At 46.1% G+C, this 13,519-nt stretch overlaps 1 protein-coding gene across 1 annotated transcript in view; it reads right to left on the reverse strand.

The window, feature by feature from the left end:
• The window catches only part of LOC109898878 (inactive phospholipase D5), a 66,489-nt gene extending 55,802 nt beyond the window's left edge, over positions 1 to 10,687 (reverse strand). Inside the window, exon 1 of the mRNA XM_031835622.1 lies at positions 10,317 to 10,687. Coding sequence (XP_031691482.1) covers positions 10,317 to 10,322 — 6 coding nt within the window. The 5' untranslated portion in view covers positions 10,323 to 10,687. The remainder of the gene's footprint in view (positions 1 to 10,316) is intronic.
• Between the last annotated feature and the right edge of the window lie 2,832 nt (positions 10,688 to 13,519).

Genomic DNA, 13,519 nt, shown 5'->3' on the forward strand with positions numbered 1-13,519 from the left:
CACGGCCTACCTTCAAAATCAGTTCCTCTTTGCTGAACATCATGGGAAAATCAAAAGAAATCAGCCAAGACCTCAGAAAAATAATTGTAGCCCTCCACAAGTCTGGTTCATCCTTGGGAGCAATTTCCAAATGCCTGAAGGTACCACGTTCATCTGTACAAACAATAGTACACAAGTATAAACACCATGGGACCACGCAGCCATCATACCGCTCAGGAAGGAGACGCGTTCTGTCTCCTAGAGATGAACGTGCTTTGGTGCGAAAAGTGCAAATCAATCCCAGAACAACAGCAAAGGACCTTGTGAAGATGATGGAGGAAACAGATACAAAAGTATCTATATCCACAGTAAAAACGAGTCCTATATCGACATAACATGAAAGGCCGCTCAGCAAGGAAGAAGCCACTGCTCCAAAACCACCATAAAAAAGCCAGACTATGGTTTGCACATGGGGACAAAGATTTGGTCTGATGAAACAAAAATAGAACTGTTCGCCCATAATGACCATCGTTATGTTTGGAGGAAAAAGGGGGAGGCTTGCAAGCCGAAGAACACCATGCCATGGGGGGCTCCTCCTGCTCCTATTGTGGATGGAGAGGACACACTTCGGACCGGTGTTGGAGGAGTCCCTCTGGGAGTCGAGAGGGTCGGCGGAACACTCCTCGGCCACCCCAGGTGAGTAAGCACCAAACTCACCCAGAGCTCCCTGTTGGTCACATGTTTTTGTTAATTTTTTTTCCTGTGTTTTTCCCCTCTCTTCAGCATAAGGCGCTAGTCGATTCAGGCGCAGCTGGGAGTTTTATGGATCGTGGACTCGCCCGTAAATTGGGTATTCCGTTAGTACAGATAGACCCACCTGTCCCCGTGCACTCCTTAGATAGCCGACCGTTAGGGTCAGGGTTGGTCAGGGAGGCCACGATTCCGCTGGACATGGTAACGCAGGGGAATCATAGGGAGAGGATCAGTTTCTACCTTATTGATTCACCTGGGTTTCCGGTGGTGTTGGGGGTTCCCTGGCTGGCTATTCACAATCCCCTTAATTCCTGGAAACAGGGGGCTCTTAAGGGGTGGTCAGACGAGTGTTCAGAGAGGTGTATAGGAGTTTCCATCGGTGCCACGACGGTGGAGAGTCCAGACCAGGTTTCCACCGTGCGCATTCCCCCAGAATATGCCGATTTGGCTATCGCTTTTAGTAAGGAGAGGGCGACCAAATTACCACCTCATCGACGGTGGGATTGCGTGATAAACCTCCAGGAGAACGCTGCACTTCCCCGGAGTCATGTGTACCCGCTGTCACAGGAGGAGACGGTGGCTATGGAAACATATGTCACGGAAGCTCTGAGACAGGGGTACATTCGGCCCTCCATGTCACCCGTCTCCTCGAGTTTCTTTTTTGTAATGAAAAAGGAGGGAGGTCTGCGTCCGTGCATTGATTATCGAGGTCTCAATTCGATCACAGTGGGTTTTAGTTATCCGCTACCTCTCATCGCTACGGCGGTGGAATCATTCCACGGAGCGCGTTTCTTCACAAAACTGGACCTCAGGAGCGCGTATAATCTGGTGCGTATTCGGGGAGGAGACGAGTGGAAAACAGCGTTTAGTACCACATCAGGCCACTATGAGTACCTCGTCATGCCGTATGGGTTGATGAATGCTCTAGCCGTCTTCCAATCCTTTGTAGATGAGATTCTCAGGGACTTGCACGGGCAGGGTGTGGTGGTGTATATTGATGACATCTTGATTTATTCTGCCACACGCGCCGCGCATGATTCCCTGGTGCGCAGGGTTCTTGGGCGACTGCTGGAGCATGACCTATACGTCAAGGCTGAGAAATGTGTGTTCTCCAAACCAGCCGTTTCCTTCCTGGGTTATCGCATTTCCAGCTCGGGGATGATGATGGAGTGTGACCGCGTTAACGCCGTGCGTAATTGGCCGACTCCGACCACGGTAAAGGAGGTGCAGCGATTTTTAGGGTTTGCCAATTACTACCGGAGGTTTATCCGGGGTTTTGGCCAAATAGCGGCGCCCATTACCTCACTGCTAAAGGGGGGGCCGGTGCGTCTGCAGTGGTCAGCAGAGGCTGATCAACCAGTTGAAGGCACTGTTCACTGGGGCTCCCGTGTTGGCGCATCCGGACCCTTCGTTAGCATTCATAGTGGAGGTGGATGCGTCCGAGGCTGGGGTTGGAGCCGTGCTGTCTCAGCGCTCGGGTACGCCACCGAAGCTCCGTCCCTGCACTTTCTTTTCTAAGAAGCTGGGTCCGGCGGAGCGGAACTATGATGTGGGGGACCGGGAGTTACTAGCTATGGTAAAAGCCCTGAAGGTGTGGAGACACTGGCTAGAGGGGGCTAAACACCCTTTTCTCATCTGGACTGACCACCGTAATCTGGAGTATATTCGAGCAGCGAGGAGACTGAATCCGCGTCAGGCTAGGTGGGCCATGTTCTTTACACGTTTTAGATTTACGATCTCTTACAGACCAGGTTCCCTCAACACTAAGGCCGACGCGCTGTCCCGTCTCTATGACACCGAGGACCGGGCCATCGAACCCACTCCCATCCTTCCAGCCTCTCGGCTGGTGGCCCCAGTGGTATGGGAAGTGGACGCGGACATCGAGCGAGCGTTGAGGGTTGAACCTGCGCCTACACAGTGTCCGACTGGTAGAAGTTACGTACTGCTTGGTGTCCGTGATAAGTTGATTCGGTGGGCCCACACACTACCGTCTGCGGGTCATCCGGGGATTGATAGGACAGTGCGGGGTCTTAGGGGGAAATACTGGTGGCCCACCTTAGCTAGGGATGTGAGGCTCTATGTCTCTTCCTGTTCGGTATGTGCCCAGAGTAAGGCTCCTAGGCACCTTCCTCGAGGGAAGTTACAGCCCCTCCCGGTTCCACAACGGCCATGGTCCCATCTCTCGGTAGATTTCCTTACTGATCTTCCCCCATCTCAGGAGAACACTACCGTTCTGGTCGTTGTGGATCGGTTTTCTAAGTCCTGCCGTCTCCTCCCATTGCCTGGTCTCCCTACGGCCCTACAGACTGCAGAGGCTCTATTTACCCACGTCTTCCGGCACTATGGGGTTCCAGAGGATATCGTCTCCGATCGGGGTCCCCAGTTCACGTCTCGGGTTTGGAAGGCGTTTATGGAGCGTCTGGGGATCTCGGTCAGCCTTACCTCTGGTTATCACCCTGAAAGTAATGGGCAGGTGGAGAGAGTAAACCAGGAAGTGGGCAGGTTTCTGAGGTCGTATTGCCAGGACCGGCCAGGAGAATGGGCGAGGTACGTCCCGTGGGCAGAGTTGGCCCAGAACTCTCTTCGACATTCGTCCACGAATATGTCGCCATTCGAATGCGTACTGGGCTACCAGCCGGTCCTGGCTCCGTGGCATCAGAGTCAGACCGAGGCTCCTGCGGTGGAGGAGTGGGTACAGCGCTCTAGAGAGACCTGGCGGGCAGTCCAGGATTCTCTCAGGCAGGCCAGTGAACGGCAGAAGAGAGATGCTGACCGCCACCGCAGCGAGGCCCCGGTGTTCGCACCAGGGGACAGGGTCTGGCTCTCGACCCGAAACCTGCCCCTCCGCCTGCCCTGCCGGAAGCTGGGGCCGCAGTGTGTGGGGCCATTTAAAGTCCTGAGGAGGATAAACGAGGTGTGTTATAGATTGCAACTTCCCTCTTATTATCGTATTAACCCCTCGTTTCATGTGTCTCTCCTCAGGCCGGTGGTAGCTGGTCCCCTACAAGACAGTGAGGTACCGGAGGTCCCTCCACCCCGTCTGGACATCGAGGGGTCCCCGGCGTACACAGTACGAGCTATTCTGGACTCGAGACGCCGGGTGAGGGGCCTGCAGTACCTCGTGGACTGGGAGGGGTACGGTCCGGAGGAGAGGTGCTGGGTACCGGGGAGGGACATTTTAGATCCTTCCCTCTTGAGGGATTTCCATCGCCTCCACCCGGATCGCCCTGCGATCGTCCTCGAGGCCGGGGTCGGCGCGCTGCGGGAGCCGCGCGTCAGGGGGGGGGGGGTACTGTCACAAACCTTGCCGAAGACGGTGCCTCTTCCTGTTCGGACGTTGCTCGGCGGTCGTCGTCGCCGGCCTATTAGCTGCCATCGATTTCCTTTCCGTTTGTTTTTGGTTATTGGGTAATTGGGTACACCTGTTTTGTATTAGGGTTTGTTTGTATGGTATTTAAGGGCACTAGGCCTGCTGGGTATTTGTGCGGGCTTGTTTGTGTTACTCTGTGTTTGATGGTGTGAGTTAATTGTACATTTATTCTCCGGACTATTTTGTCCTGTTGTTTGGACCGGCAACCTATTATACTGTGTGTTGGCGTGACTGTTTTGTTGCACTGGGGATTAAATTTGAAAAAAAGACTGAACCCTGCTCTCTGCGCCTGATTCCACCCACCACCACTCCTAATTGATCGTAACAATCATGAGGAAAGAAAATGATGTGGATATATTGAAGCAACATCTCAAGACATCAGTCAGTCAGGAAGTTAAAGCTTGGTCGCAAATGTGTCTTCCAAACGGACAATGACCCCAAGCATACTTCCAAAGTTGTGGCAAATTAGCTTAAGGACAACAAAGTCAAGGTATTGGAGTGGCCATCACAAAGCCCTGACCTCAATCCTATAGAAGATTTGTGGACAGATCTGAAAAAGCGTGTGCAAGCAATGAGGCCTACAAACCTGACTCAGTCACACCAGCTCTGTCAGGAGGAATGGGCCAAAATTCACTCAACCTATTGTTAAGCTTGTGGAAGGCTACTTGAAACGCTTAACCCAAGTTAAACAATTTAAAGGCAATGCTACCAAATACTAATTGAGTGTATGTAAGCTTCTGACCCACTGGGAATGTGATGAAAGAAATAAAAGCTGAAATAAATCATTCTCTCTACTATTATTCTGACATTTCACACTCTTAAAATAAAGTGGTGATCCTAACTGACCTAAGACACTGCATTTTTACTAAATGTCAGGAATTTAAACTGAGTTTAAATGTATTTGGCTAAGGTGTATGTAAACTTCTGACTTCAACTGTAACATAACAATACTGTTGACACGTAGATTATGGTGTAATGGAATGTTTTGCCTTTGCGTGGTAAGTTTTGTGGGTTTTGACACTCTTTTGAAAGGTGTCATAACCAGCCATAAAACAAGTCAATATATGTGTCACGCCCTGGTCTTAGTATTTTGTGTTTTATTTATTTATTTGGTCCGGCCAGGGTGTGACATGGGTTTATTTTGTGGTGTGTTTGTGTATTGGGGTTTTTCGTAGTCTCTGATTGGGAACCATATTTAGGCAGCCATATTCTGTGTGTTTCGTGGGTGATTGTTCCTGTCTCTGTATTAGTTGTCACCAAATAGGCTGTATAGGTTTTCGCGTTCCGTTTCTTGTTTTGTATTTTCGTGTTTTTTCGTTTATTAAAGATGGGTTTTTTCGTAGGTTTTGGGATCGAATATCTTTCGACGGAAGAAAACCGTAACAATATGTCATAACAGGTCTAAATATATGTCATGACAGTGTTATGACCATATTATAACAGGTTATGACAGGTTGTGCCAGCTGTTATGACATATTATGACATGTTATGACCATGTCATAGCGTGTCATGACACTGTCATGTAAAGTGTTACCAAAAAGATTCTGCTAATATGTAAAATGACGTAGAATTGCATGAAATGTTTATAAAAGTTTTTTTTCTCTGTCCTGTAAATATGATGGTTCATGCAATGCTTTTACTATAAAGTATATCTTTCCACCCCTACACTTGTCCACGGTGGTCTGTGAACCCACAACCTTCTGGCCAGCAGCCCTGTGCGCTATTCCTGCGTTGCCATGTGATGCTTACAGGACGAAGAACAGTTTCTAAAACTGCATATCTAAGGCTCTGGTATGTTGAAGAAGTGAGTCTAAATGGTAGACTTGTTGTCTGCTATCCACTTTATGTTTTAATTCTTATTTTGGATATAGGGGAGGGTAAAAAAAAAGTCAAGCGTTCAGGGAGCGTTTAGTTAAAATATATTTTGTTGAAGGGAGGGCCATTCATTTTAATTTCAGAGAGGTCAGATTTTCTCTGTGTTACCCTTATTAGAAATATAGTTAACTTATTGTGGGGAATGGACATGGTATATACAAATGCAATACTGTAGTATTTACTATAGTTAGAAAAATGGGTTTTGCTGACATTACTGTAGTATTAAGTGAAGTGTTTTGTGTGGATAATACTGTAGTATTTACTGTAGAATTCTACAGTGTACTACAACATTATATAGTAAGTACTACATGATTGAGGGATACTACAGTGTGTAGGATAGTATTCTACTGTATACCACAGTTGACTATATTAAGTACTGTAGTATTCTGTAGTAAACTGTAGTATTTTTTCATGTGGGTTGGTAGAAGAATAGAGAGAAAGTAGAATATTTGATAAAATAATCACTTCAAGCATCAACCAAGCTATCTAAAAAACAATTCAAAACCATTTCCCTTTCCCTTTGTATCTAATCATGTTTTTTTTAAAGGAGCACACACTCCTTAGATCTCATTATCTTTGGTGGGGCACCATTTGTTTTCTCCAGTTAAGGGCCAATTCGGAGGGGGATGATCAATGATGTGTCTCCCCATGCTGCAGTATCAGTGAACCTGCCAGGAATGGTAGCACTGTTGCTGTCCCAGTTCCTCCCTCCTAGAGCCTCTATAGGATGCAGCCTGCAGCACTGTCTGGGTCATTACAGTCTCACAGAGACCTCAGAGTTCCTGAGACCTGACCATGACGGATCTGTGGTCAGCCCATCCGCTCATCCATCCGCTCATTCAATCCTGAAAAAGATCTCAAGAGCTCTGTGTGACCTAATGCAATTGGGAAGAGAAGGGCTACAGTAGGGACTATTCCCCTGTGTTATTTTAGGGAACTGACATTATCAATAAAGTACGATTTTTTAAAAAGCGGCTCTTATGTTGCTGTTGTGATTTTGCCTAAACTATGAAAGGCTATTTCCCGCAATTAAAGTTCCTTAAATAGAATACAAGTGTATATACATTGCATTCGTAAAGTATTCCAACCCCTTGACTTTGGCCAGTCAATGACATTCAGAGACTTGTCCCGAAGCCACTCCTGCATTGTCTTGGCTGTGTGCTTATGTTCGTTGTCCTGTTGGAAGGTAAACCTTCAACCCAGTCTGAGATCCTGAGCGCTCTGGAGCAGGTTTTCAACAACGATCTCTCTGTACTTTGTTCTATTAATATTTCTCTCAATTCACTAGTCTTCCAGTCCCTGCTGCTGAAAAACATCCCCACAGCATGATGCTGCCACCACCATGCTTCAGTGTAGGGATGGTGCCAGGTTTCCTCCAGACGTGACACTTGGCATTCAGGCCAAAGAGTTCAATTTTGGCTTCATCAGACCAGAGAATCTTGTTTCTCATGGTCTGAGAGTCTTTTAGGTGCCTTTTGGCAAACTCCAAGCGGGCTGTCATGTGCCATTTACTGAGGAGTGGCTTCCGTCTGGCCACTCAACCATAAAGGCCTGATTGGTGGAGTACTGCAGAGAAGGTTGTCCTTCTGGAAGGTTCTCCCATCTCCACAGAGGAACTCTGGAGCTCTGTCAAAGTGACCATTGGGTTCTTGGTCACCTCCCTGACCAAGGTCCTTCTCCCATGATTGCTCAGTTTGGCCAGGCAGCCAGTCCTAGGAAGTGGTTTGATGGTTCCAAACTTCTTCCATTTAAGAATGATGAAGTCCATTGTGTTCTTGGGGACCTTCAATGTTGGTGAAATTTTTTGGTACCCTTCCCCAGATCTGCTACTCTCGGTGCGCTACGGACAATTCATTCGACATCATGGCTTGGTTTTTGCACTGACATGCACTGTCAACTGTGGGACTGTAAAAAGACAGGTGTGTGCCTTTCCAAATCATGTCCAATGTGAGTGGATGCATGTTAGTCTGAGTACCAGTCTCCTAAGCTAACATTCCACTCCTTGTCATTGCTTTGGTACATGACATGGAGTACAGGGAGTGGATTAGCTAAAGAGACTGGTACCCAGGTTAGACGCACGTGGCATCTCTGCAACTTTGAAAAAAACAACATTATATCCGAGTTGTGCCCGTTATCACACTCATATCTGCCCTCTCATTGGCTAGAAAGGTCCCACCTGCCTCCTCCCGACTGCCTTCCATTTTTGAAGATGTTTCTTTTCATTGTTAGAGCAGCCAATGGAGTATCTGGTCCATATAATGGATAATCTGGTTTCACACATCCCCATGTGCTACATTCCCCCCTCAAACTTACTCAACAGTGACCCAAGATTTGAGCTGAGCACAACTATAGATTCCGGTCACGGCACCACTGTAAAGGACTGCACATTTAGTGAGCAAGGGTAAGGATGCTGAGGAGTAAGTTTCACACATCCCCATGTGCTACACTTCCATATTTTACCAGTCGGCAGTATGTGTTATTTTTTAAATAAGATTTAGCAAATGGTACAGAATTCTGTCCAGGGAACCGTCTCACAGCATGAGGTCTGAGAGAAAGATATTAGAATTTCAGTACGCTTCAAACACACACACACACACACACACACACTCACACACACTCACACACATACAAAACAAACACTGAAACATGCCATAAACGAACACGGTCTGTCAATGTGTGGGACTAAGATAGAATTATCTTAGATACAATGTTACTCATACCGTCATTAGAGACTGTAAGCCATAAGTAGCAATGTTATCCTCAAATGATCCCACCAACTCTGTTGCATTAGATGATTCTGTTGCATTAGATGGAGCTACCTGAGGAGACAGTGATTATGTTTCCATGGGTACCACTCCAAGTGCTTTTGTCTCCTCTCTCCTATAGGCTTTCTGCTGGATGAGTTCTGTAAGCGCAATGTGTGTGCATGTGTGTGTGTACACGTGTGCATGAATGTGAGTGAGTGTGAATGTTGGTACGCTCTGTGCATAGAGATCCTGTCTGTGAGTGAAATTTAGAGAGAATCCCCCCTTCCTCTCATCTCCCCACACACCGGTAGAATAACAGGACAGTCCGTGTCACATTGGCTGCCTGCTTTAGTTGTCAGACTTTGTTTTGTGCAGCAGGGCTGAAATAGTGATGGCCGATACGAAGGACAGTTGCTGCAATTTGCACCTTCCCTAACCGCTAAATGAGCTGTGATACCCCCAAAGAGGAGGTTGCCTGTATCCCTGGCCAAACATTGTCAGCCTCACAACCCTCAGCATCTCAGAGGTGTCAACCGCAATGTGACAACAATATGACAGATGAAAAAATTACTTGAAGCACACAAAATTACAAAAACATTTGCCAAATATGCAAATGAACAGCAATTCCAAATCCTCATGAAAGTTTTCACTCACTAACTGTATAAACATTTTACATCTCTTTCATGTCATAACGGCATTATGTCATTCATTTAGTTATAGACGCCTTCACAACAAAAACCTTCTTTAATCTTCATCCTCAAGCATATAACCCAGCACCACAGCAAACCAGCAGCAACTCTAGCAACTCTCTGCTTTCCCCTCAACCATGTACTGTACATCCCAGCCCCCACTCTACCGAAGAGCCCAAATCCCTCACCCATGTTCATTGTCTTCATCATTGTCTTCAACTACAACCAATTGTAAAGGACGTCACACTGCTTGCTTAGTGAGGGTCGCTTCCTCCTGATCCGGCTCTTATGAGGCTGGAACGCAGGACATCTGCCTCGCAAACACACGTGACCACCCTCCCGAAGTGTCATTCCCAGTCACGCCACCGAAAAGCTAGCTATTCGGCAGCGCAAGTGGAGACACTTCAGGATGAGGAGTGAGGTCAACAGATCTGCTACACCAGCACATTCACCCAAACAACACAAAGCATCACTCACTCTGGTTCATATAATTACTACAGACATTGTGCACTGGCAGACCGCCAATTAACCACCTGGATGTGAAGTAGTTCAAGACAAGCAAAACATACATTTTTAACTTTTTGAAACAATCAAACGACTCTCTGCTAAGCAGATCGTATATACTGTAGCATCAAGATCGTAGCGAACAAGATTGTTCACAGGACAAAAACACATTCACCTGTTCTGAATTTCAAAGTCTCATTAAGAGCTACAACACAGCCACACACTGTCCCAAGTAAACGGACACATATCTAATCAAATGTTTAGCTCACATGAATGTGAACTAAAAGATGACAAGGCAGCTGGCAACGTGCCCAGTGTAACAGTACAGTAGCTGCTGACATACAGTAAAGTGTTGACTTCCCCTCAAACTATATGTCACTCTGGGTGAGTAGAGCTCACCTTCATGGTGCATCCCTGTGTCGACCGTGTTCTTCACAGCACATGTGTGAGTGTGTGTTTAGTTTGTGTGTGTGTCCTGGGCAGGAGCCGCACTCTGTTTCCCACAGGGGAGGGAAAGCTGTCCCCTCACACGCTGCTACTCCTGTTTGCTGGACAGCGTCCAAAAGAACGGTATAATGTAGAGTAAAGAAACAGGACGCTACTGAGTCCTGACATGATGCTATCAATCTCCCCCCTCTCCATTTCTCCCTCTCCTACTTCCTCCCTCTCTCTCCCGTTCTCCCTCTCCCCTCTTTCTATCCCTCTATTCCTCACACTTCTCCACCCTTTAGATGGAAACACAGATATCGAGAGAGTTTGGGAAAGATAGATGAGATGGTCTATTCTCCTCACCCCTCCTACCCTTTATGATCCACCCCCTCTTTTATTCCATCCAATACAAATCCTCTCCAGCCCTCCTCCCCTCCCTCTGTTCAAGCCATACTGAGTGAGAGTCTCAGCCAGTGGCAGACTGGTGAAAATAACACCCCCTGTAGCTTCTCAGTTCTTTTCACACAAAATCAGACACAGGCATTGACACACTGTATAAATTGATACATGCATATGCATGATTAATATTAAGGAGCTCACATGAATCCAAAGGAAATTGTCGTCGACAGGTCTGTACCAGACAAATTATAAATCCTCAGCGAGTATTATCAATTATAAACTGTGTGGTTCAAGCCCTGAATGCTGATTGGCTGACAGCCGTGGTATATCAGACTGTATACCATGAGTATGACAAAATATTTAATTTACTGCTCTAATTGCATTGGTAACCAATTTATAATAGCATTAAGGCACCTCAGGGGTTTGTGGTACATGGTTAATATACCCTGGAAAAGGGCTATATCCAGCCGCTCTGCTTTGCGTTGTGCCCAAGAACAGCCCTTAGCTGTGGTATATTGGCCATATACCACTCCAACCTCGGGACTTATTGCTTAATTATACAGTTGAAGTCGGAAGTTTACATACACATAGGTTGGAGTCATTAAAACTCGTTTTTAAACCACTCCACAAATTTCTTGTTAACAACTATAGTTTTGGCAAGTCGGTTAGGACATCTACTTTATGGATGACATAAGTAATTTCTCCAATAATTGTTTACAGACAGATGATTTCACTTATAATTCACTGATTCACAATTCCAGTGGGTCAGAAGTTTACATACACTAAGCTAACTGTGCCTTTAAACAGCTTGGAAAATTCTAGAAAAAGCTTCTGATAGGCTAATTGACATCAGAATTTTTTTTTGTAGACCTCCACAAGTCTGGTTCAGCCTTGGGAGCAATTTCCAAATGCCTGAAGGTACCACGTTCATCTGTACAAACAATAGTACGCAAGTATAAACACAATAGGACCACGCAGCCGTTATACCGCTCAGGAAGGAGACGCATTCTGTCTCCTAGAGATGAACGTGCAAAAAATGCAAATCAATCCCAGAACAACAGCAAAGGACCTTGTGAAGTTGCTGGAGGAAACAGGTACAAAGGTACAGTCACATTTAAACGAGCCCTATATCGACATAACCTGAAAGGCCGCTCAGCAAGGAAGGAGCCACTGCTCCAAAACTGCCATAAAAAAAGCCAGACTGTTTGCAACTGCACATTGGGACAAAGATCATACCTTTTGGAGAAATGTCCTCTGGTCTGATGAAACAAAAATAGAACTGCTTGGCCATAATGACCATCGTTATGTTTGGAGGAAAAAGGGGGAGGCTTGCAAGCCGAAGAACACCATCCCAACCGTGAAGCACGGGGTGGTAGCATCATGTTGTGGGGGTGCTTTGCTGCAGGAGGGACTGGTGCACTTCACAAAATAGATGGAATCACGAAGAGAGAAAATGATGTGGATATATTGAAGCAACATCTCAAGACATCAGTCAGGAAGTTAAAGCTTGGTTGCAAATGGGTCTTCCAAATGAACAATGCCCCAAGCATACTTCCAAAGTTGTGGCAAAATGGCTTAAGGACAACAAAGTCAAGGTACTGGAGTGGCCATCAAAAAGCCCTGACCTCAATCCTATACAAAATGTGTGGGCAGAACTGAAAAAGCGTGTGCGAGCACGGAGGCCTACAAACCTGACTCAGTTACACCAGCTCTATCAGGAGCTGATGCTAATTTCCCTAAGACAGGGAATTTTTTCAATGATTAAATGTCAGGAATTGTGAAAACTGAGTTTAAATGTATTTGGCTAAGGTGTATGTAAACTTCCGACTTCAACTGTACATACAATGCAAATGTGTAGATTCTTAACAAGTGGGCAACAGCAAAGGAAAGACATAATGAACACTATTGGTGGCGTGGAGTGGTGAACTGTCAGCTATGTCCTCAAATCTCATGTGAATTACATCAACATTTTACCAACAGGCTAAGAACCTACACAGAAATGTATTGTATAGATGAAGATTTAAAGCCACAATGATGACAAAAGAACGATCGGTTTTAATATTACAGGTGTTATGATGTGGCCCTTTCTGGGTGTAGGTCGTGGCTTCCGCCTCTCTGACCCTCTCCTACATCCAGGTTCTGTTTTCTCAGGTCGTATATTCCTGGCAGAGACTCTCTTCCCCTTTTCATGCAGAGAGAGACTACAGAGTGAACAAAGGATATCACGTGGCCAAACTCCTAAATCCCCAAAATGGGAAAATGAAACTATATGTCCACTTGTGAGAATGTGGGAAGGGTCCGTGGACACTTAAGGGACAGTTATGTTGAGTGTTTTTCATTTGGTGAGCTCACGAAGGACAGGAAACACACATAAATATATATCTGAATGTGTACATTTCTCAATGATGGTATTTGCATCTAATTCTTGTATACAATTAATGAGTAAAGATGAAACTATTTGTGAAATTATGTAATGTGCTGTTAAACCTTTAATTTCAGAGAATTGAATTCCCTTTAAAGTTGAACTAAGTCATTGGCCCACCCCTGTGAGCACAGACATGATTAGGCGTCATGGAACCGCCCTCTTCTACTGTTACGAATAAAAGCCCCTCCTAAGAAAATTATTTTCAGACCAAGCAAACCCACAGCGTGGACTGTGATTGCGAATAGTTATTGAATTCCTAACCATACCACGTGGAGCGGAGCATTGGCTACACGGCTGTAAATGGTTAAACTCTGAGACTATCGATCCCTACAGAATAAGAGCAAATCTT

Source organism: Oncorhynchus kisutch, linkage group LG11 (genome assembly GCF_002021735.2).
Source record: "Oncorhynchus kisutch isolate 150728-3 linkage group LG11, Okis_V2, whole genome shotgun sequence".
NCBI lineage: Eukaryota > Metazoa > Chordata > Actinopteri > Salmoniformes > Salmonidae > Oncorhynchus > Oncorhynchus kisutch.